The sequence below is a fragment of the Gallus gallus genome, chromosome 2 (assembly GCF_016699485.2).
Source record: "Gallus gallus isolate bGalGal1 chromosome 2, bGalGal1.mat.broiler.GRCg7b, whole genome shotgun sequence".
Taxonomy (NCBI): domain Eukaryota; kingdom Metazoa; phylum Chordata; class Aves; order Galliformes; family Phasianidae; genus Gallus; species Gallus gallus.
The window spans coordinates 146,015,230-146,041,503 of NC_052533.1; the positions used below are offsets into that span (position 1 = coordinate 146,015,230).

Below are 26,274 nucleotides of genomic sequence, written 5' to 3' on the forward strand. Positions count from 1 at the left end.
CAAAGCTGGGGACTGAGAAGGAAGTAATTCCAAAGGAATGTCAAGCTGTTAAGAAGACAAGAGCATCAGCTGGATCTGACTTTTCCTTTGTCAACTGCCTTTAGCATGAAAAGATGGCGAATTTGCAACCAAATAGGTGAAATAACTCAGCTCTGAGTCTAGGGTTTTCCAAAGGGTCTCAGTACTCTGAATCACACAATGACTTCCTATCTTCATTCTGTGATGATGAATTTATGACTGTGGTACATTTTGGAAACAAACAAAAACCTTAAGGCGATATGACCACCATTTTATGAAAATGAGGAACAAGGCTGTACCAAAGCAGATGGTGGTTGTATCGAGGAATTAGGAAAAGACATATAGTTTTCCTGCCTAAACACATCCCTTCAATAGGAGGGCAGCAGAGCTGACTGGCTCAATATGATTTTATGACACTCTTGTCACACACAGACAGAAGTCATGATGACCCTCAGATGGCTTGTTAACCCTATTTTTTACCTGTCTTATGAGATCAAACCCTGCTAATGGCCAACAGGAGTCTTATATGTGAAATTACTGGAGTGACAGGGGCTGGAGTGGGGCTTTTGTCCAAATATATCAAGGAATCACCCCTATGACCTATGTCTTTATAGTGGCAACAATGGACTGGTTTCACAAGGCAGCATTTTCTGTAGAGCTGCTTGAAAGACAGGAAAGCGAGCTTGTAAATGAAAATTTTAAAATGCTCCCACTTGGCTATAATCAAAATGGGCCTCTTCAGGTTTCACAGTATGCTTTTATTTTTAGCACTCCAATAAGCTTAACCCTGTTTCACCACTATAACTTCTGACAAAAATAATCTATACAGCACACTGAGAAGAACAATATTAAAAAAAAAGAATGTTTTTGTAACATGCAAAGTTTTCTTTCTTAATTAAAAGCCAAATTTGAGGGTGAAATTGCTGTCAGCATGAAAAAGATTTTTTCCTGTTTCTAATCGCCATGTTCTTGGAGTTTTAAGTGAGTCTCATTGCATGAAAAAAGAGGCTCAGGCTTTCCACAGGCATGACTGCTGATGCTAAATGAAGGAAAGCTATGGCAGTTTTTCCGGAGTGAAGTTTGAAATGATTTAGGGTTTGGAATTTGCCAACTTCTACGTATATGTCAACTTATAAATTTGGCACAGGATTTGTAAAATAATCTCCCCCATTTGCTGAACTAGGGCTAAATGGGTCATATTGGTATAGAGTGTTATAGGGAAATTTTGGAGAGGTATTGGAACAGGCTGCCCAGGGAGGTGGTGGAGTCCCTGGAGGTGTTCAAGAAAAGGGTAGATATGGCACTGGTTGAACTAGATGACCTTAGTAGTCTTCTCCAACCTGAATGATTCTATGAAATACAATTTGCAGCAGCAAGAGCTGTGATTCCAACAAAATCACCTTGCTTTCTATTTGACTTTAGCAGTTCTCTAATTCTCCCACACAGTAACACACCACAGCCCCTGGTGGTAGGGCAACAACTGTTCAAGCTAATTTTCCAAGCAGATCTGAAAAGACTATTGCAACTGTCCTAAAATGTCATCACTGGCTCTTCCTGCTGATTTTCTTCAGTCAACAGACCAAAGCCCTAGTCTGAATGAATATAAATGGCTATAAGACAATGGCCGAACACTAGCATAAATTTATAGCACTTCAGCTCCTGAGTGATTTATACTGTCCTTGAAATGCATCTTGGAAATGTCAAGTATCTGCTAAATATGTATGCACTGAAAAAAACAGTATTGCCATGCCAGCGGTTCACCATGCCTGCCAGGATGTATCTTCCAGGGATTTAAAATTCAAACGTCGTCTTGCGTTAATCTATTGGAAAACAGCATGTCCTATCAGAGAATAAGGTGCCTCATATCACTGCTCCGTGCTAAAGGGCAGAGTGCAGAATTATTACTACTTCAGTAGATAGAAAGTAATTCGCTTTTCTTTCTTATGGAGAAACAAGTGGTCTCAAATAACTGGTATTTTAGCTGAAGTCAGCTCATGTACAGGCTCCTTTAGGTGCATGGTATGGCTCGTGTTCTCACTGCTCAGCAATCTGAGGTATCCGATGTTGCCATATGATGCTCTCAACTGGCTTTGGGTGCTCTCAGGCTCTACTTCTAGTAGTCCCAAATTTGAACATGGGAGGATATTATGTCATGGCAAAAGAATCAATTCACCTTTCTTAAAATTTTCTTATATTTTCTTTTCTTCTGATGAAAAAAGGCAATTCAACAAACACAACATTTTTCTAAGAAAATTTATGGATATCTTATATTTTCTTTTTTCTTCCCAATAATCTCTGGAAGTAGTTTAAAAAGCAAAACCTAATTGCAATGAGAAATTGCAGATATTCTTCTGTAGTACTCACTATTCTAGGGTGTTGTAACCTCAAAATATTTTTTTAAATTTATTTAAAATATTCAGACTAAAGAAAATATTATTTCAAACTGCCGTAAGATACATTCACTTTAACTGTTACGAAACCAAAACAAAATGAAGAACACAGAATCACAGAATTGTAGAGGTTGGAAAGGACCCCTGGGTATCAAAGCACTAGATGCACTAGATGACTTTAAGGGTCCCTTCCAACTCAAATGGTTCTATGATCCATTTATACTTGCTTTTTCGAATCCAGCTCATGAATAATGAGATAAATGGCTAAATAACTTAATGCCACTTGTACACAGCATTTTTCAAGAGTCCATTTTTGTCTACAGTTAACACAGCACTCCTATCACACAGCTGGGTGCATAAGTGATCAAGTCCTCCAATTCAGTCAATTCATTGAGAAAATGTCTACCTATGTCAAAGGAATAAAAGAGGATGTTAGGGCATTCATTCATAGAAAGAAATACACTTTATTTCTGCTTGCTGTCTTGGAAAGATCATATATTTTACTTAGAAAGTAAAGTCGCTGTTTTTGCAAGTTGTTTGACAACTTTTATGTTACATGGCTTGTTTTGTTTACCTAACTTGCTCAAGCCATGGCCTCCCAAGCAGTTTGTTTGTGGCAGAGTATGACAACTCCCAGCAGAAAGAAACCAACCACATGGGCAGCTTCTAGCTGTACGACATTTATTGCTCAATCAAAACATTTCAAGAAACTGAGAGCACAGCAATTCCTACTGCCCCAAAATGACTGAGTAAATTGGTGTGAGAAGAATCCTACTGGTGGCAATAAACCTCATAAAAGGAAGAGCCTTGCTTCTTTTACAAAATTAGCTGGCTCATTAACTACAAGTACAATCTCATTACGAAGGTCAAACACAGAGCAGCAGACAAATCTTTAGGCGTTAGTAAATTTAGAAATCTACAGTTGCCCATTATTCTTTTCCTTATGAGCCAGCAAGTGCTGTCCTACCAGCAGCCAGCAATAAAAGTAAATGCAAAAGTCCATGCAAAACGAAACAAAAACTCATCCTTATAGAGAGCAGAAACAGAAAAGCAGCAGAAAAACTCATCTCATTTTTATACTGCCTATGATCACAGAATCATAGAATGGCCTGGGTTGAACAACCCCCCTGCTATGTGCAGGGTTGCCAACCACTAGACCAGTCTGCCCAGAGCCACATCCAGCCTGGCCTTGGATGCCTCCAGGAATGAGGCATCTTCAGCCTCCTTGGGAAACCTGTTCCAGTGCGTCACCACCCTCTGTGTGAAAAACTTCCGTATATACTTCCTGTATATACTCCCTGCATGGGCTGTGCTCTGTGTTGATGTGTAACTTCATGTTGCCACAAACGGCTGAAAGCAAGATGGTTGGGAGATTTCCCAATTCATCAGGAGCCAATAAGAACATCAATGTTCCCATTCACATAATAGTCTCCTCAGAGATCACTTAGATAATCAAATGAGAGACTTCATAGACCACATTCAACTAAACGTAGATATTACAGCTGTTACATTCAGGTATTCAGGGACCACTCTCAAGATGCGTTCATTTTCTGCAGATGTCCCAGCAGAGACACGTAACTCCAGAGAGTTTAGTTAAGGATCCAGTTGGATGATTTCCCTGCTTGGCTTGCATTAATGCATATGACAACAGACTCTCTGTCACGCCGTTCAGGCAGTCAGACTGGAGAACATGTGTGCAAAGGTGCCCTCTTGACTCTTGACAGCGTCTACACATTAAGCTAGCCTTCAGGTCAGAAAAGCAATAATGATAAAACAGGCAACAGAACTGAGCTGACTTCACAGAACGAAAGGGGGGGAAAAAAACCCACCACCATTCAAAAGCTTCCAAAATAAGAAGCACGTTTGCACTCCTGCAAATACTCTTTCTTTGAAGGAGGTTTATTATCATCAGGCAATAACTGACAATGTGTTATGTCAGCAAACACCAGCATTACTCAAGCACTGAATATATTGACCCCATCATAAATTTCTTTCTAGACTGAAGGAAAGCACCAGCTGCCATGTTTATATTTATCTTGGCAGGTCTGTGGGTTCTAGCCTGGAAGATACCAAGTAACAGTGTCTGCAAAGTGAGGGAGCATTCACTTTAAATAATGTTATGAAGTTTCTTAACCTTACTATTTCCAAATATGTACTGCATGGATTTCAAGAGTGACATGAAACCTTAGTCGCATGAAGATCTCAGCCTGAATAAGTAATGAAAGAAAAGAAAGTCAGAGAAAGTATTTTCCTTGATGCAGTAGGATCTTCTTCCTGACAATGAGATTTGCTTTGCAAATATTAATTTGTACCCATCTTGTCTGATTTAGTGGTAGGCAGCCCTGACCATGGCAGGGACTTGGAACTAGATGATCTTTGTGATCCCTTCCAACCCAAGCCATCCTATGATTCCATTCTATTATTGTGTGTATGAACAAAGAATTAGAGGACTAATTCCCATGTCCTGCTGCTGTAGTCTTAAAATAAGTGGCCAGTCTCTCATCATTTTATTGGGGTGGGAAGGTTACAGATAAGCTGGCATAAGGTTAGTTCCAAAATTTTCCAACGTCAGCAGAAACACAACATTTCTAGAAGTATCAAATATTCTAAATGTGTAACATTTTCAGAACAACATGGGTCTGGCTTTTTGGCTTTGTGGCTTTGTGAAAAGCGATGAAGATGCAAACAGGGAAAGCTGAATTGAGACAATTAGGTGACAGATGTAGATTTTGCTCCTTATTTTGCCATAATTAGTGATATTACACACACAGGTAGGAGAGAAAAAACACTCTCCTAAATGAAAAAAATAAAAGCATTTTCTTTTGCTACTGGCAAATAGAATGCAATGACTGTATTATTCAGGTCATCTTTATTTTCTGTTACAATGCAAACAGAAGCCTACAGTAGTAGATAAATGCACACCTCTGTTCATCAGTAGTAATACAAACAATGATAACTGTGTTCAGTTTCTTCAGATGACATGGGGATTTCAAGATTTTCTTTTCCCTAACACCAATAATAAAGTTGACTTCATGAAACTATGCACATTTATCCCAGTATGGCCAATGGAAAGACGAGCCCGCACTTGAAAAATAATGACTTTCAGTATGAAACATTGGAAATATTCCAGCTGTTGAGGACCTGTACTTCATAACAGTTGAGTCGCTATCTGTGAGCATGGAAGGGAGTGACTCCTAGCACTAGCAATCATCCCCAGTGTAATTTATTTCTCCGAGTGCCAAGTGCTTAATTCTTACCTTCGATGCTTTTCCTGAAGAACCTGTTACAGTAAGAGTTAAGCATAGCAGAGGAGACAGCCCTCTTCCACCAACAGCTTTTTGATACTCTCCATGTGTTTTACTCATTATCCTCTTAAGATCTTGCCATTTGTGCTTCAGATCCCCTAAGTCTCTCCAACAGTACCACAAGAAATTGTTTGTGGGCTTCTATTCCACATTTTGTGTTCTCTCTTCAGAGGGTCATTGTTAGGGCCCTCTAAATCAGTTGACAAGTATTGTTGACCCTTTGCATGAGCTCATCAGTCCTATGTAAGCTCTATCAGGCTCAGTCATCTTAGTTCAGGCATGTTGCCCTGGATGCAGAGATCACTAATGCAGAATTGTTCCTTGAGCAGCAGGGCTGAAAGCAGAAGCAGCCAGCTTCTATGTATGTTAATTAATAAGATAATATCCCAATTTTATGTGATGAGTTGGTACACAAACTTCATTCAGCTTGATTATTTCAATGGAAATTACTGCATAGACTTTTGGTCAGTTATGCAATAGAGAAACTTGACAGGGACAGAAAGGAACTTCAGGAAGAAAGCTGGACTGAGATTGGGATAGAAAGTGTATGAGATGGGATTTGTTTATGGGAGAAGGAGAAATCCCATTTCCTGTATTTGCAATGAGGTTTCAGAGATGCTTTTGCCAAGAGCTCCTGTAAATCTGTGTTGAAAATATTCTGCTAATTCAAAGGTAACCAACATCACCAGCGTGGTTTGGCTTTGAGATTTGGACTCACTGATACTATAATGTTTAGTTAAATATCCCTATCAAAGAGATGACATGACTTGGAATGTACACTTTTGCAGAAGACAAAAAATAACAGATACACTGCCCCAACTCTGCATTTTCCCTCATCTGTTTCCTCCCTGCCTCACAGAAATTGTTTCTATGACATATAACACTCTACAGAGTGTTATGGATGTTTTCATTAAGGAAATGGACCACAAAGTAGCAAAACTTCCTTTAAGGTTTTTCTAAGAGATCTGGTTTACTCTTCCTATGCTATGCATAGCTCAGACAAGCTCTTCCCATTAATTCTCCCCAGCTGAGGGTGAACAAAAGTGGCTCATGTTACAGCGTTGGTTAGATTTTCTTTTCTTTTCTTTTTTTGCTGAATGATGTGGCTCAGATATATAGTTTTCTTGTGTCTTCTAAACAACACACACACAGGTTTCATTTCATGCACGTAAGAGGAATGCAATAAAAAACTCAAGCAAGTGTCAAGAGAACTGTCCCTTATCATCATTGCTCCTGTATGTCCACTATGGGAGTTTCAATTCTCTTCAGCAACTGACTCTTAATCTCACTTATGTATATGTAATATGAATGTCAAACGATATACAATGGGATCTTTCAGCAGTTGGTTGGGAAGATACCATAATTGCCAGTGTGAAAAGGTGCTTCTGAGGAAGATACAAAAAATTCTGCTGCAGTGAAATGGAAGAAACAACATTTCTGATGGTGTAAAACCAAAACACACTATTTAATACCATTTTCTCACAGGCTAGTTAGTACTAGGCCACTTCTACGCATGAACAACATCCTAAAATAATAAATGTTGCCTTAAGAAAATTGATTACAAGGATCTTGAAGCTAACTGATGTATGCTCTCATGTCCCTCAAGGCATTAACATCTGATGTACATTCTGGAGACGAATCAGGCTCTGAAGCCTGATTCATATGTATAAAAATAAGCAGCCCCCAAAAAAATCAAAACAGGAAAGAATTGGTAGATATTATCTTGATTTTGTTCTGCACCTGTAAACCTGACTGGTGTTTCTCAGTGGGATGCAGCAAGCTCATTTCAGTGTGAAAGGAGATACCTGATGCTAATAGAAACTTACATAGGTTTGAGCTTCGCAAAGCAGTTCAGAATGCTTAATAAAAAACACAGAAGATTTTCTTCTTTTATAATTTACATATGTCTGCCTTAGGACTTGGTCCAGCTCCCATGAGCTCTGGTAAGTACTCCAAGTGAGCACTGCAGGTTAGTAATATCTTCCCAAACTTCGCTTCTCTGATGTTTAAGTCACTCATCATGGCTTCAAGACTGTTAACTCTCAAATTTGGAACTGGAAATTGCTTCAGAAGCGCTTCACAGTATTATCATACACGTACACCCACCAAAAAGAAAAATGAAAGAAAAAAGAAAAAAATATCTGTTTGCTCTTAGCTGCATCAGAACACATCAGTAACAAAGAGAAAAGTCAAAGGAAATTTAAAAAGAGCAGATCACTGTGTTTTATTCCTCTATTAAAAAAAGAAATGGTGATCACTGGTTGGCTGTTGAAGATAATTGTAGAATTGTTTGAGTTGGAAGGGACCCTTAAAGGTCATCTGATCCAACTCCCCTGCAATGAACAGGGACACCTACAGCTAGATCAGGGTGCACAGAGCCCTGTCCAGCCTGACCTTGAGTGTCTCCAAGGATGGAGCATCCACCACCTCTCTGGGTACTCTGTTCCATGTCTAGCAGTTTCTCTCAGCTCATCCATTCCCAAGAATCCTCCACAGTGTTCTCAGCCATTGGCTGCTATAAAACAAGAAGAGGCCAACTAGTGGGCAGAAGTTTCAGGCTATGTGTGTGTATGTCATAATGGTTGCATACTACAGATTTAGTCAGGCACTATCTGTAATGTGGAGAGAAATTTCCATTTAGGAGAAGCAAGCTGTTTATTTTTATTTTTATATTTTTGCCATTCTACAGTAACGACAATAACTACTACTGGTATTGTTGTTTTTTAGTTACAACTCCAGGTAGAAATAAAAAAAATGAATCCCTTTCTAGTTAGTATTACATATTCTTCAGCTTCTTGTAGTCAAAATTGAACAAATTTATCTCACCTCAAAATCTTTTTTTATGCTAAACATATCTAACTACTCCAAATGCAAGAAGGCTATTGCACAGAGCAGTTTGTCAGATCAAAACATCACTAAGGGTACAACATGCACAAAACACAGGAAAATTAATCGCAGCATCACAGCTTCTTCTGAGGGAACACACAACGACACATTGGAATGGCGTAGGAGCACAAAAAACCACATACTTCAACAGTGATACCTACCTATTGTGTCTCCTTGTTCATGTACCATGGAGGCCAGGTCTTTAATGATCTGGTTCACATCCAGCATGTCACTCTGAAAAGACAGAAAACATAAAAGACATGTTTCATAACCAAGCCTTGTAATGAGAAAAAAAGAAAAACAGAAAAAAGGAAAAAAAAAAAAGATAGAAAAAAAACAAAGAAGAGAAAGAATAAGAAAAAATAATTGTCTATGTAGAATTAAGACCCAGTGCTCCATACGCCCATGGTAATTCAAAAATCCCTTTAAACAATACCATGGTTTATTGGATCTAAGTAAGCCAACTGACTTGAGTTTTCTATAAGAAACAGGTAGAATGATATGATTTTATGGTTGCTTTTCAGAATTGCAGAATACTAAGAGGGAAAAAGCAACAATAAAAACAACTGCTTCAAACCTATCTCTTTTCAAAAAAAAGATATATTTGGTGCAAGCCATTCATCCTAAAGTGCAGATTCTTACATAGGAGAAGCCCATTTTTAGATTGGCATTCACCTGGTAAAAAATTATTTGTAAATTGGTGGTGATCCAATAAAAAAAATCACTAAATTTGAATCTCCTTATTGGTAGACCATCAAGAAATCAATCTATCAATCAGGCCGTGTTTAATGAATGGATTCATTTATACCTTTCTAAATGTACCAAAAGTAAAATTAATAGATTAAACACAGAAATTTTCCTAGTTCTAAGACAGCAATCTCCAGCGACTTTGTTTTCCTGTTATCTGAACAGTTACCATATACAAGAGCAAATGTGAGCATATGTTGACTTTTTATGTCACTGCCTTTTATAAAAACAATTAACCTAGCAATAACAGACATAATAATGCAGATACTGCTAAATGCACTACCAGTGAGGCAACATTAGCAGAGCAGAAAAAAAAGACACTCAAATAGGATGCATTTAGTTTAGCTGTACAACTTAAAGAATCACAGAAACAATGAGGCTGCCAGAAATCTCTGGAAATCATTTAATACAATGCTCCAAGCAGATTGCTCAGAACCAAGCCCACTTGTTTTTGCATATCTTCATGGATGTTCACAGACTGGGAACAGTACATACATGTGTCCCTTGTACTGGGGACCCAGGACTTTGGATATGCTGAACAGAGAGGAAAGAGCATCTCCTTTGATCAGCTGGCAATGCTTCTTGCTTTAAGAAGCCAAGAATGCTGCTGGCCTTTTTTCCCACAATGGTGCGCTGATGGCTCAATTTCAGCTTGCTGCCCATCTGGACTTATAACAGGATCACAAAATCATAGAATCATTTGAGTTGAAAGGGACTTTTAAAGGTCATCTAGACCAACTCCCCTGCAATGAACAGGGACATCTACAACTAGATTAGGTTGCTCAGAGCCTGGTTCAAAGACATTTCTGAAGAAGATACTTCTTCTCTGCAAGCTTTCCAAATAGACAGCCAGTCCCCAGCCTGTAATGGGGCCTAGAGTTATTCCTCCCCAGACGCAGGACTTGTCACTTCCAGTTACTGTATTTTCATGAAGTTTCTTCCATGGAACATTTCCCCAGCCTATCAAGGCTGTTGTGATTTCAGCATAATCACCTGTTATTGAACATCTAGGATCTGAAGTCAAGATAATCAATATGCACTGCTTTGCACTCACCCATGGTGACAGTCATCTCATTTTAAAAAGCAATCAGGTTAGTTAGTTACATTTGCTTTCTTCCAGTCTTTGGGAACATCCTCTGATTGCCATTCTTCAAAGATAATCAAGAGCGGCTTCACAATGACATTGGAAAATTCCAATGCTTTTGGTTCATCCAATCAGGTCTCATGGACTTTATCACAGAATCATATAATCGTTTGAGATGGAATGGACCCTTAAAGACTTTCTAGTCTAACTCCCCTGCAGTGAACAGGGACATCTACAGCTTAGTCTGGTTGACCAGAGCCTCCTTCAGCTTGACTCTGGATGTCTCCAAGGATGAAGGTATATTCACTTGGTATAAATGCCCCTTGGCCTGATACTCTATCATCAATAAACTTCCTTGCTCCAGACTTGCCCTCTAGTCCCAGAACCCAGAGATTCCTGAGGAGCAGTCTTAGCAGTAAAGAGTAAGCTGAAGAAGACATTAATCCATACTTTTCCTTGTCCTTTGTCTTTAGTTCTCATGCTCTGCTGACATGTCTTTTCAGCTTTTCTTTCCACCCTTTCACACAACTCTTGAGTTTCTAAACTTTTTGTTGGCTGATTGCAACTATATCTGACAGAGTGGCACAAAGATATTAAGCTTCTAAGAATTTCATGGAAGGAGAAGATAAATGGGTTTAAGGAAAACTTGCCAACCAGACAACAGAGAATTCAAAATAGAGATATGCTAGTGCATTGATTCTATAAATATTTCACACGATGATGATACCAAAAAATCCAAACAACACATACAAAGGCATAACAAACCAGACTTCTTTACTTTAGTTCACTCACAGAATCAATTGTCTGGATAACACAAGAATTATAAAATCAAAATCAAACACAAGTTCATCATTACGTCTGCACAACAGAGGAGCAGCAACATATGCCTAACATCTAAGATCAAGATGTTTTCTGAAAGACTGAAAGTGTTTCTGAAGAACATGCTTCTCCCAGGGCTAATTGCATAGTAATTAATTTGTCTGCTTGGATACTGTTACAACTCTACCATCACGCTAAAAAGTCAGCTTCTTTCCATCCCACTTTTAAAGAATTTTGAGTTTGTTATGGATAAATTTAGGAAACGACTAACGAAATGAATACACATCCTTCTGAAGTTTGTCATAAGAATGAAAGTGGCATAACATTTAATCATAAAATGCAATGGAATCACACTCATTGGCAATAAAGCCTGAGAGTACCATTGTGAATTTGTGAATATGTTCAAAATGTTGAATAACTGAGGAGGTAGGAGAAACAAAAGACTTAAAAAATTGTGAGAAATCATAATAAAACAACAAAGACAAAAAAAAAAAAAAAAAAAAAACAGCCAAAACCTGCAAACAAAGATGGGGTAATGCATCACAAAATGCACTTCATTGATTCACTTGTCAGCCTAAATGAAGCTCTACTTATGAATGGTATTATTTATAACTTGTAAATTCTGTAGAATATTTTTAAAAAGCAATAATGTTTAAGTAACTTTGATTACACCAGATCGCTGTGGTCATAAATCATTGCCAAGGAATGAGGAGAAATTTGCTGTGATTTTTTGGATGGAGGAATTGTGGGGTTTTTAGTAAAAATTTTTGAAAGAAGAAAGTTTAATAAAATATGAAGAAATGAGAATTAACTTGAATCTGTTGTTCTACTCTCCTTTAACTGCTTAGTAAAAGATGATGAAGGAAATATTAAACAAGCAATCAAACAAACTAACAAAAAAACATTGAAAAAAAAGCCTATAATGCTCATTTGTCTCTCTTGGTTACATTGCCATTGACATCAGTCTTCGGTTTCTGTTAGAAACATAAAATTCTTTCCACACTTTAACCAGTCTGTTTTGTTTTGCTCCACTTCTTTTAAAGCACTTCAAGTGAGCACAGGCTAAAACTTGTCCTTTTATTTGTATGTACATTAGGTTAGATGGAGGCTATTGTAACATATTGACTTACACCTCCACTCAGTTTTTCCACTGGAATAAACTATGTAGGCAATTTGGTCTAACAAAGATCAGATGGATCCACATAGGGTCCTCCTCAGCTACTTTAACTGCAAGGAATTGAGCTGTCTTCTTGGTGATCCCAGGATATTGTGATGAGAAGACGAGGAAGGAGAAGGGAAGGAATGAGAAAGGAAATTCACACTGTATATGAACTATTATGTTTCAGATTTGTCATTTTTATTCAAGTAGTTGTGAACAACTTTGTGGCTGCAGTGTATAGATCCCTTTCAAATCACTGTATCAATGCTTAGAATTATTGTTCAGCAAATACGGGTTATTTAAAACCAGATTCTGAGGTGGTAGGACGGAAAAAAATGTGGCTACTCAGCGTAAGAAAAAACAACAGAGGCAGTCGTAAGGCACAGAGTACAAAGCAATCTGACCTGAAGCAAGGAATATGTTGAATAATTTAACCTGGCAATGTGAAGTTTCCAAGCACCTGATATATGTAAGCAAAACAAAAAGAAAAAAAAATAGAGGAAAGAAAAATAGCTAGAAATAAAGACCATCTATAATGGCATATACCTAGCAGCTATGTTTCTGCTTCTCCTTGCCAGGTTATCTCTATCATGAAGTACCTCTGAACTTGCCAGGCACCAGAGTTTGTTAACAAAATCAAATTGCATTGGTTTTCCCAGTTTTGCACACATTGCAGAATTCGGAGTGAAATAAAGCTCCTCATAAATCTCTTTGACTCCACCAAAACTGGGAGTACAACAGCAGCCCCTGTTTCAAAAATGTGTTCTTCTTGCCTGCTACCTAGGTTGGAGTTTCTTGTTTTTTAATCAACATCAGCCTCGACTGGTTGTCAACAATTCAGACCCTACATTCAGCAGCAAGAAGGAGGCAGATTTAAATCATTCATCTATTTTATTTTTTAATTTTTTTTCCAAAGAAGAAGTTTATTTAAGACGAGTCATTAACACAGCCAGAATATGGTGAAAATAAATGTTACATGATAAAGATAACCAAAGGAAGTAGAGAACTGCCAATTAACAAGTAATGTGAATGAGAAAACCAGAGAAATAGGAGAATCTGGAATTCTAAAGAACTGGAGCATTTACTCTGGACAGAGAAAATCTGTTCAGTAAATTCTGAACAGAAAGCAAAAACGGATGGACTAAATGAGTAATTTCACCTGACTTGGTAAGTGAATAATGTCACTGCAAAGTACTCAGAATTTGGAAAATTTCTTAAATTCCAACTCTTGCACAGTAACTTTTGGAAATATGAGTTTGCAGATAAACTGAAACTTTACATTTCCCATTTTTTACTTCAGCAAGACCACAATCTCAACATTTTAAAAATGAATCTGGGGACAACTTGAGTCATAAAACTCAGACATTGTTCCCAAGATGGGAACAACCTTATCATAAATGAACAGAATGAACATTACTGAGATAGTCAACAAGACAGCAAATAAGTAAACCTCCCCTCACTTCCACTTTCATGACTAATGAGGTGAAGATTTATTGATACTGAAAACTTAGAATGTAGCCCTGACATTACTCATATTCTAAGGACACTTCTGTATTCCAACCACAAAAACAACACTAAATAAACCAGAAAGGGGAAACATGCTCTCTGGAAAAGGATGCAAAAAAATCACATACTATCAATATTTCCTCTGTCCTACTTAGCAAAATTCCAGAATCCTTTATCAGTGTCAGCCCAAAGGATAACACATGTGCTTCTAAGGATCTTTGATTAAGTTTGTGTAAAAAATGGGATCAGAAATATCATTGGTCTGTTCTATTTAGCAAACTGGCGTATATGTGTACTTGCAAACTACCCAGTCACATTTTACAGGGCTACCAATTAACATGTATACTATTTGCTGGCTAAACGTTCAGGTGATGCTGAAATCTACAACTGAGGTGCCATTCTGCCCCACCACCTTGGAACAATCTATAAACAAACCTGAAGGAAATTCTGAAATATGTAATATAATGTCCAGGTGTCCACACCCCCAAAATGAAACAAACAAACAAACAAAAAACCCTACTACTTATCCTGAGGTATTGGAACTGGCTGCCTAAGGAGGTGGTAGAGTCACCATCCTTGGAAGTTTTCAAGAAAAGAGTAGAGGTGGCAGAGTGAGACATGCTTGGTGGGCATGGTGGGGATGGGTTGATGGTTGGACTAGATGATCCTAGTGGTCTTTTCCAACTTTAATGATTCTTTGATTCTTGAGGGGGAAAACAAGGAATAAAAAAACTCCACAAAACCCAAATGCTTTGTAGTATCTAATAAGTTCCACCAAAAAGATGATGAGATGTTCCACATATACTATAATTTGCAATACCACTGGGGCATTTCTTATTCTTTGGTCCAGTACATATGAATAATCTATACAAAGTACAGAGAAGGACTAATCCATGCATGGTCACCATCTATCCCCTTTCTCTTCTTAAAATCAGAGGGAAAAAGGGATAGGAAAAAGTTTATAAGAAGTCAGCAAGCTTCTCTGATGCTAGATGTGCAAAAGCTAAATCTTGCTATAACAATCTTTCAACAAATATTTTTCTCTTGTCTGTGGCTGGGAAGAAAAAAAAAAAGGCATTCTATAAATCAAACTGATTCAACCTAAGCAGCAGCAGACCAGCAGAAAATTGTTTTGAGGGCAGAAGCTATATAGAACAGCAATTACAGACTGAATTAGATCTCCTCTGGGACAGCACAAGAGCCAGTGTGGGGAGTTACTCTCTTCCTCTTGCTCACTTGTGTGTGCTTTCCCTCTCTTTTGTTGGTGGTGCCATCTTGGGAGGTGTAGCATTACACTGCATAATTAAAATAGTTGGTTGTAGATTCAGCATGCTAATCCCACATCTTCTCAGGGGCAGTGAAACCAAGAAATGTGGCATAAACATTCTTCCTGATCACCAAAAGCCAAACAGTGATGGTGTGAAAAGGGTGGTGAGGGGAGGCCTCATGGCAGCCTACAGCTCCTCAAAGGGGGCTGAGGGGCAGCACTGAGCTCTCCTCTTTGTTGACAGGTCCAGGGCCAGAGGGAACAGCATGGAGGTGCATCTGGAGAGGGTCAGGTGGGTATCAGGAAAAGATGTCACACTGAAGGGCAGTGGGTACAGCCAAAGCTGCCAGAGTTCAAGGAGCTCTCAGACACAGGATTGGAATTTTAGGTGGTCCGGTGTGGAGCCAGGAGGGCTCCATGATTTTTGTCCGTCCCTTCCATCTCAAGACATTCTATGATTCTATTACATGCCTTGATCTCATAAGGCAGAGGTGAGGCTTTAGCAGAGAGGACCTCAACAGGGATGAACAGAGGTCCTCAGAACAGCCAGCTGGAAATATTATTCATTATGCTCTGAGCACTGACTCAATGATATGTTCAACCTACCGTACCCTCCTCAGTGCAAATATTTGAGCAAATTTCTGTGTACTGAAGATGGCAAGTCTGGCACTCGGAAAGCCCAAATGACCACATATTTGAAGCAAAGGCAGGAATGACTCCTGCAGAACAGTTAAGAATAGAAAAGGTATCAACATATTTCATGCAGCTCATTTCCCTTTGTCCACCCTAATGGACATCTCACACATTATGTGGTTTCTCTTAATTTTAATGATGTTCTTGAACAAATTGGATGTAAGACCTCCAAGTCACCTTGTCTCCACCAAGACCACCAAGTCTCCAAGTCACCTCAGAGTACCTTTTGACCAGTAGCAATCTGAGCAGGAGTTTGTTTGATAGGCAGTTCCCCTGGAAAGCTCCTCTCCCCTTAGCCATCTAACCATGTTTGAAGACCTGTCTTGACAGCTTGTGCTAATAATAGGTCTCATCTTTTGTGATACTACCCAAAAGGTGTGATAAGGAGCATAAAGGTGCTACACCACGTAACTGAGTATTTTGTTAGCATCTTTTAGTCACCTTTTGCTGGTGTTTCACACCTGTGTATTTAAATCACATTGCCTACAAATATGCATTGCTATCATTATCCTCCACATATTTGATATCTCTCAGTATCCCTTTGTATATATCACAGACTGTTTAGGACAGGTATTTTCTTTCATGAGAACTTTATCAGTTCCAAGTCCATGCAGAAGGTCAGAACTGATCTGGTGTCTCAGGGAAATGGGATACTACAAATGATAGGAATAGATACTTAGACCTTTCAAAGACATTTCAATGTGGAAATGTGAGATGAGTTAATGGAAAACCTCATCAATACTTCTGATTTGAAAGAAGTATCCTCACTTTATACTTGGGAATCTGAAGCATACCAGGAAGTAGCAAAGATCATGTAAAAATTTGTTATTAACCAAGGTTTTGAACTTCTAATTAATCTACATCCATCATTTTACCTAAAAACAGCAGTTATTAAAAGTATTTGGCTTCATATATGCACATATATGTGAGCACTCATACAGCCATATATACACTTTTATTGTTGTATACCCAATCACAAACACATCCTCTTGTACAAACAGTAACTATGTATAGATACACTAATATTTTTAAGATCTTACTTACCCCCAACATATGCCAGGTGGTAATTGGGCATTTAAGGCTTAGCAGATTGCAGACACAAACATAGCCTATTTCAGTCTACAGTAGAGCAAAACAGAACCTAAATCTCACACGTTTTTCCTAGATAATCACTCTGTTGCAAGATAAGCAAGGATGCCGATATGTTCTGATAACAGGCAAACAAACAATTAGTCTGCTTCGCTTGGTTCTGACAACAAATGTTGTACTGATATTATTTTATCTTAAAGTTAATGGCAAGGTGGTTTCATATTTAATACAGTTTGACAAGGGCTAATTATTTTAAACTAAAAGATTTGGATTAGACATAAATAAGTTATTTACTATGAAGGCTCTAGAGCCTCTGCAACAGGTTGTCCAGAGAAGCTATGAATGCCTCATCTCTGGAGATGTCCAGGCCAGGTTGAGTGGGTCATGGGCAACCTGATCTATTGGAAGATGTTGGACTAGATGGTCTTGAGAAGTCCCCTCCAATATAAACCATTCTATTATTCTGTGATTCTATGGTTTTCTGATTCTTTAATATCAAGCAAGAAAGGTTCTTACCAGAAAACCAAGAAATAACATCTGTGTGGAGAGCAAAGGAATTATTAGTCAACATGTAGAGCAAACAGATGAATGTTTCAAAACTCATCTGTGATGGATGAGATCAGGAGCATTTATACATTCTGCAATGAAAAGCCCTTCCTCCATTTCCAAATCCCTCCTCTTCCCATGGAAAGTCATAAAGTCCCCAACTGCTCAATGCCAACAGTGAAAGCTGTAGGGAGATCCACACCCTATGTGAACTGAAAGGGAAGTGATTTCATTACTTTCACAAATACAGAATCATAAAATTGTTTGAGTTGGAAGGGTCTTAAAGGCCAACTAGTCCAACTCCCCTGCAATGAACATCTACAGCTAGGACAGGTGGCTCAGAGCTCCATCCAGCCTGACCTGGAATGTCTCCATTGGGGCACTCATGGCGGAGAATAACAGCTTTTCTCTGCAGAAGGGCCAATGCCACCATTTTATTTCCCTTTCCTCCATGTCTACTGTCACTGCATTTTATTAACACAGGTGGGATATTATAACACACATTTGGAAGCAATAACATTAACAATCTATTAGACTGGTCACACCTAATATTTGTTGCTTACGTGCATCTTAGTTTATGCCTTTATTTGGACAACATCACAGAACAACTATTCACATCCAAATGATAAATCCAATGTTTTGCTCTCTCACAAACAAGTTTCTAGCTACTTTGTGACCAAAAAAAGATCAATACTCTTGTGTTTCCAACAAAGCACCGAGCTGCATATGAAAAAGGCTAGCAGACTAGAAATACTGTTTCTGATTTCTGCTATGCCAGAAATCCTCCTGTGTGATTTTTCTACAAGTCACCTGTCCCAGCTTCCTGTGAGGTGCATTAAGGGGTCCATTCCATAGCTAAATTTATTTACGTTTATGGGGCAATCAGATTGGTGCCACAACAGAAATAAAATATACATAAAGAATAAATACAAACAAAGATAATGAATTGCTGATATTGTGGCATTCATATTCTGGAAACAGAAATGCCTAGTGATGAAGAAAAGTTCTGAAGTCATATAACCATTAGAAACTAGAATACAAGTCACAGCTTCAGGGGTTGTGAAATTTGCTGGTCTGATGCATTGAGAACAAAAATGAAATACAAAACAGACATAAAAACAGACATAAAAACAGCCACATCAAGTGGAGAAGAGCTGTCCACCCATAATGATCCACTGCCTTGTCTGAGAATAGTCTTTTATCAGCAACAGCTCACTCAGACTTTTGCAAGAGTTGGGCAATAAGCACACTGATTAGATGCAATTGCCATGAACTGGTTCATGATGTCGATACCTGTCCACCAGGAACTATTAGTTTGTATTATACGGTCATTTTATATCAGCTTCCAAACTGCACCAGTGAGCCATGGGTCTCTTCAGCAACAAACTGCAAGAAGGGAGATGCATGGCTTCAAACTGCAACCTATTTATTTATTTATTTATTTATTTATTTATTTATTTATTTAATTTGCAATAGAAATGCTATCTGGGGACACGTAGTCTCCTGAATTAATGAAGTTATTTTAATACTTACAGCTACACATTTTTGCAGCTGTTCAGAAGAAGATCTCCCAAGAACTAAGTGACCAAAGATATGGAAATTCATATCCAAACTCCAAACTCAGTATCTTACACACTGACTTTTCCTTTAGCATCACCTACTTTCTGCCCTGGGCTGAAGTATATAAACTAATACAAGTAGTGTGGGAAGTAGCTGTAATCTATCTCACTGCCTGATACCAGCCCCAGGAAAGGTAGTTTATTGCAGGCAGTATGTTATCTTCAGAAACGGTAACGGTGCAAAGATTATGACAAAAACTTCAACTTTTTCTACACTTTGTTTGCAGCACTATTAATTCTTCACTCTGGATTTATTTCCATGAGGGTCATTTAACCAGAAACATACAATGAAGAAATACATTTTCCTTTTAGGGGTGTTCTGGGAAATCAAGCAATTAGTGCAATCTTAAACTGTCATGTATTATCAATTGCCACTCAATTATTTTCCTTAAGTAAAACACTGATTGCAGAATCTGATCTGCAGCTATGAACTGCTGCATTCGGCAGCTCTCATTTATTTAGGTGCACTATTTATTCTTACAAAATAAAGGAAAAATATCTAATTTTAACTGAAAAGGGAAAGAAAAAGAGACAATGGAGACTGACAACACATAGCGTTTTTTCACAATATTCTGCTATATGGCTTTAAGTTGTGCCAGAGGAGGTTTGGGCTGAATATTAGGAAAATTTTCTTCTCAGAAAGAGTGGTGAGGTATTGCAGCAGGCTGCCTAGGAGACAATGGAGTCACTGTCCCTGGAGGCATTCAAGAAACATATAGATAAAGCACTGAGGGATGTGGTTTAGTGGACATTGTGGGGATGGGATGATGGTTGGACTAGATGATCTTAGTGGTCCTTCCAACCTTAATGATTCAGTATTGCAGTTCTCAGGTTGAAAACAGCTGTATTGTAAATAGAATCTGGAGTCAATCTTCAGTACAGGTGGAGTCCATGGTTCTGATGCAGGGAGGACACTGTCTCTTAAAGATGTCACTGAATGTTGGAAGCATCTGTCCTCTGCCTCCAGGACAGTCATCACATATCCTAATTCTACCCAAAGTTCAAACAGTTCTTAATGGTAAAAACTGGGCACAGAGAAGACATCATCTCTATATAAAAGAAAATGGATCTGCTACATCTTGTCCTACGTATTTCTAAAAACAAACAGCATGTTCTTTGCAGACTACTTGAAATTTCAGCTCTGTGGACTGCTTGACTATATTGTTGACACTCATCTTGTGTATTCTCAGCCAATAATGCAGGCTTCCTTAAAGGAATAAATGCTGAGTAAAGGCACCTGAGGGACAATTAATTAAAGCACAGCTAGAGGCTTAGGAAAGGAAAGCTTGACAGCTCACACATCCTGTAAAAATCAGACTTGATGGAGCTGACTCTCTAGAGCAACCTTCATATGGCTTTAGGTTCCATTCTGCACATAAGATAGCTTCTTTTTAGAAGTATCCATTATATCCAAAATGATTAATCTCATTGTTCATCGATTACTCTTAATGTTTAATTCATACTTATCTGACTCTAGTTACTATCTGGTAATTTGTTACTACTTTCAAGCTTAATGTTTTAAATTATTCTATCCTTTTTTTTTTTCCAATGCTATTACACATCAAGTATCTCAATGCAGTCATCATGGCTCAACTAATCACTGCTGCACTTTCTGAGCCTGCAGTTGGTAAATTCCTGTAATCTCTCTTTATAAATTACGTGTAATACTTCTTCCTCATCTCTTTCCCTTTGGATTGCCTCCAAATTTCTAATAGGAAAAAAAAAAAAAAACTAGTACAAGCAGCTCTCATTTCTTACACACCTTCCCATCAGATAAACATTGCCTTAGGCAGACTGTGAAAAATGTATGGCCATTTGCATTACTTTTCAACTTTCTGTATTTATTTCCAGATGGAAATTTCCATGTCTTGTTTAAAACCACCTTAGTGACTTACATTGTGCTGATGAGCAGTGTTTTGCCCATATCTCAGAAGTGAGTGAGTTGCAAAGTATGAATGAACTAGAAAAGTTATTCTATTGACTTTTGCAATATGCTTTGAGATTCTCAGGGCAAGTCCTTCATTTTTGTCAGTATAAAGAAACTAGAAAGGTGCAAATCCTTACACCCTACAATCCTAGAGTCACTCAGAAGAAAAGTTTCCCTAGGCTTCCTCAGTAGGCACAAGAGGGAGACAGGCACCTTCAGAAAGCAGTAGATTTAAACCAGTGAGATGAGTCTGCAAAATACTAAGTAGCACTGCAAAGAGGGAGAATCCTCTGAGTCATTGTTCTCAGAGAGAAAAATGTTCCAAAAATGCAATTCGATCCACCAACTCTGCAGATAACATATCCATATGTTCATGCTGATTGGTGGTCAAGATGCATTTAGAAAATGCTCTTAGTTTGGTACCTGGTTTAACTCTTACCTTGCCCTGTGTGGAGTCAAGATCACATCTGGAGTGCCATCCACAGTTTTTCTTTATTTTCTCTCTCTGTTTTCACACTGAAATGCCTGAGATTTCACTGGTTTTATTTACTTAAGCCATGAATCCCTCCATTCTACTTTCATAGCCACATTGATCTCACTGTCCAGAGCAGATTTTCCCCATCAGTTCCTCTTCATTATGGGCTTTAGATACGTTAGACATTCACTTCTACTGTTCCAGGTGCTATTTACTCCACCACTCCTTCCTTGTTTGCTTTTGTCATGTCTTTCATATTGCTTGCAATGCTTTACTTTATCCCTGTTGTGTCTTCTCCACACCTTACCCTTTCCTCCTTTGGCTTTTTGTTGTTGTTACCACCCACCGGAAGAATCTGGTCTTGGGTTGTTTTCACAGGGACAACGTACATATAATTTTATCATATTTTCCATTGCAGGGGGTTGGAACTAGATGATCTTTGAGGTCACTTCCAACCCAAGCCATTCTGTGATTCTATGATTCATTATCTAGGCAGATAGAAGATAATCTTTCTGGTATTTTGGCCTTCTCTGTTCAAAGACATACGGAACTACCTATTGCTTTACATCAGTACCACTGTAAGTTGAAGGCTTCAGAGTCATTTCCCAGTAAGAGCTGAGGAGAAGCAAGACAAGGAAGACAACTCACATGTATGGAAGGTTAACAGATAATCATTTTGAGCCCAGGTTTTGCTTCCTTTAGAGAACAATTCAAGAGTCACCATCAAGAGGCACTCTGTATGGTAGATGGGGAACAGTACAATTTTCTGGAGGAGAACTCCAAATTCTGGGGTTGGAGAACAACTGGGCCATCAATATTTTGCATCCAGAGATGCATATATCTTTCTAAAAAGTAAAACAGGATAGTGTCAGATACATGTATATAACTGATAAATAGATATACAGATCTAACAGCTCTTACGTATGCAGATCACCCATGCTATACCAGTAGGTGTCTGACATTCTAAGATCTTCTGTCCATCTCCTAGCAGTACTGTGAATAACACTACTAGTCAATAACTGAAATGACAGATATGAATAACAAACAGCTCTCCCTCTGACCAAAGCAGCTCTCATTCAAATAATTAAACAATCACTTTACTTTGTCAGTTTTGCTTATGTGCCACTGACAGATGAGGGAGAGGCTTACTTAGAAAATAGTCTAGGTCATTTAAATCTCCAAAGGACAGAGACACTATTTATAGAGCAGTTGGTGGATGACATGTTGATGTCTACTACACATACATTTACAGCTCAGCAAACTTCCCCGGGCTCTGCTTAGTGTCAATGGAGGGCCAAACAATAGGCTTGGGAAGTTCAGATTAAGGTTTAGATATTTTCCATTTGTCTGGGACTCATAAATGCTAACCTGGAGGTTTCAGAGAAATAGCTGAAGCAGTCTTAGAGCTGTTAACTGAAAATTCATGGGGATATAAAGTGAATTTCCATAAGACTTGGAATGAAAGCATACAATCTGAACAAAACAAAATACCAAAGTCTGGGAATTATAGGCTAGTCAGCTTACTGTCAACCGTGTGCTGACAATGGTACAACTGCTGTAAAAAGTAGTGAAACGTATGATTTGCGGTTGTGGAAAACACAGCAGGAGAATTAGCAGATAGATTGCTTTAAAAAGTATTTCTCCTTACTTCAGTACTATATTGGAAGGATGCACTGAGATGAGTTTTCATGGGTTTGTCCAGGACCCAACAACATTTTGGAGTAGAGAGCAGGGTTACTAAATTCATAGATTCAGTGAAGCTCAAAAATGTTTAAGTTTGCCAGAACACTCAATTAGAATCCAAACTGATCTTGTTGAATTACGGGAACACAATAAGAAACAAGGGTGAAGACAAATAATGAACCATAGAATCATATAATCATTAAGGTTCGAAAAGATCTCTAAGATCATCACATCTAGTCCAACTGTCAACCCACCCCCATCGTGCCCACTAACCCTATGTTCATAAGTGCCACATCAACACTTAACTTGAAAACATCTAGGGATGGTGATTCCACCACTTTCCTGGGCAGCCTGTTCAATACAAGGGTCTACAATAAGACAAATAGAATAGGAAAAAATTTTCCCTGAAGAAGTTCTCAAAAATAAAAGCCCTTAGGGCTGCTGGGAGCAAAGCCACAACTAGTGGGACACATGGAGAACGTTCATAGAGAAGCAATGGGAGAGTGGTCGAAGATATCAGAAACACAGCCCAATAGACTAGAAAAGGTTCAAGTGCATGCACCAAAAACGATAAGGCTTTTCAAGTATGTGAAGCTGCTGCAACAGGGAAATAATTTGTTCTCCTTATCCATCATAGACAGGACAGAAATTCATGGGCTTGAACTGCAACAGAAGACATTCATACAAGAAGTTAATGATTTGGGTAGTTGATCCCATCTTAGAGCTGAGAGATGGATTTGATGATGTTTAAAGACTCCTCTTAACTCTGCCTGTCTAATATTCAATGCAATCAATACGAACCCTGGAACTCAGACAGAGATGCACTACTTCAGACAGCAGCCACAAACTTCCTATCAGCTGGAGTCACTAAACTGATTACAGCACACACCTCTCCCCAAGCTCTTACGTGTTAAGATAAATTCAGCAAATCTCTGCTCTGCTAAACATCCCTGTCCACAAAAATAAAAGGCAAAACTCAATAAGCTTTACACAACTTTTCAATAGCAATGAAGACATTTTCTGTCATTAAATAGCAACAGATAGTAATCAGACAGGAGCAACTCACCTCTTTAGCATGGAACAATAGCATTTGCAGGCAGGGAATCCTTACAACGGTGTGCCATCTATCAGCTGCGTGTAAAAACAAACTGCAACCAATCCCTCTCCTGAAGTCTGCACTTAGAAACTGCCAAGCATTGACAGGGCACATATCCCTGGGCTTACAAAATCAGGAGCTACTCAGCAGAGAAGCCAACCAAACCCCTGTCCTGCCTTCCTTCTCACCTTTGATTGCCCCCAGAGGAAATGTTAATTCTGAAGAATTAAAATTAATCTCTTCTTTATCGAGAGTGTGAATTCATCTGTGAATTCACATCAGCTTTCAATGAGTTGTTTTAGTTTGCATTTGAGTTGGGTAAGGGTCTAGAGTTGAACAGAGGAGGGCTTGGTTCATTCCTGACAACACACATCTCCCTCTAGAGATGAAAGAGCTCAAAGAATGAAGCACTGGGAAATGGGTCTAGCAGTGTGGGATGAGAACTGGAGGACTGGGGGGGGTTACTTTTGGGCTAAATATACCTTTAAAAAGCTACTGTTAACACTGTGGCTAATTGTGTTTTTTTGGTCCTTCAAGGCAGATTGGCAAAATGAATAATTTTCCAACACAGAGAACACTGATCATAACCTAGATTATATGCCATAGAGTATAATGAAATAGAGATACATAGATATCTAACCTACATATCTCAGGCCTCCATCTGCAAAGTTCCATAGTTCCAATAACACTTCTAAAGGAGAGAGAAAACTGAGTTATTGCTTTGATTTTTGGTTGGTGACAACACTGGCAGCCTTGGAGCCTGTTAACTACTTGGCATCAGCCCTTGCTTTGAGCTCTCTGTCCAGCCCATATCAACCGCTACTCATCTCCCGCTAGCAGCACTGGTGGGGGTATACAAACAATCAAATGCAACCAAAGCATTCCCTTACATGTCAACATGATGAGGCTATTAAGAATAAAAACAGAATGAAGCTTTGCTTTCCTTAAGCAAAACGAATGAATTTGCATTTGCTTGCTGTTGCCTGGACAGTTATAGATACTGAAGGCAGACATTTATCAGATGAAATCTCTTGTAGAGACCCTTGTCCTGTAAGACTCAGTACATGCTTTGCCCAAGGCATACTGGCTTATCACTGTTTTCCACCAGGATGCTGGCAAGGCCCTGTCTCTTGCTGAACATTGATGAATGCATCCTCTTTGGTGTCTCACATGCCAGAGATCATAAAATCATTACCAGCCCACACTGGAAAGAACCTCAGAAGATCATCAGGTCCAACTTCTCGTGGGAAAAGAGATCCTCAGTGGGATTATATATCACCCTGTCCAACTGCATCTTGAAAATCTGCAGTGATGGAGATTCTGCCACATCCTTGGGAGGCTGTTCCAGTCATTTATGGTCCTCACTTAAAAACATAAATATATTATTTCTCATATCAAGAAGAAACCTCTCCCAGGGTAAGCTGTACCCATTCCCCCTTCTTTTTATGTGCCCCCTTGTAAAGAGAAAGATCCTCTGCTCTCTTTGTAGACACCCATTGCGTACTTGAATACTGTGATGAGGTCCAACATGAGCCTTCTCTTCTCCAGGGTGAAAACACATAAATTGTTTAATCCTTCCTCACAGAGAAGGCTCTTCAGCCCTTTGATCACCTTCATGACTTTCCTTTGGACCCCCTCCAGCTTGTCCACAACTTTTTTGAATGGTAAAACCTTCAGCTGCTCAAGAGAACCTAAAGGATCCTTTAAATTTGGGCAGCCTCCATGAGCATCTACCGGTCACCAGCCTCAGCTCAGCAGACAATCAGAATTAATCTCCTTTTGCATATTTTGACTCTCAAAGACCCCACATCACATTCATAGGGTGGCTCCTGCGTTCTCCAAGTATTCATAGTCAGGAATTGGCCCCTCTTTCTCAGCATCATCACAGTCCACATTTAGATTTATTGGACTCTCAAAGTGGTTTATTAATACTGAGTGTTTCTGGTCTGATTCCTACCCTGACAT

The 26,274-nt window shown here is 38.8% G+C and overlaps 1 protein-coding gene across 15 annotated transcripts in view; it reads right to left on the reverse strand.

Annotated features, from left to right (window-relative positions):
- TSNARE1 (t-SNARE domain containing 1) overlaps positions 1 to 26,274 on the reverse strand; it is a 483,485-nt gene that overhangs the window by 186,955 nt on the left and 270,256 nt on the right. For all 15 annotated transcript variants that reach the window (XR_005856948.2, XR_005856943.2, XR_003074075.3 and 12 more), the window contains one exon: positions 8,761 to 8,833. Coding sequence is in view for 11 of the 15 variants with exons in the window: in XM_046931132.1 (XP_046787088.1) it covers positions 8,761 to 8,833 (73 nt within the window). In the remaining 4 variants the exon portion in view is untranslated. The remainder of the gene's footprint in view (positions 1 to 8,760; positions 8,834 to 26,274) is intronic.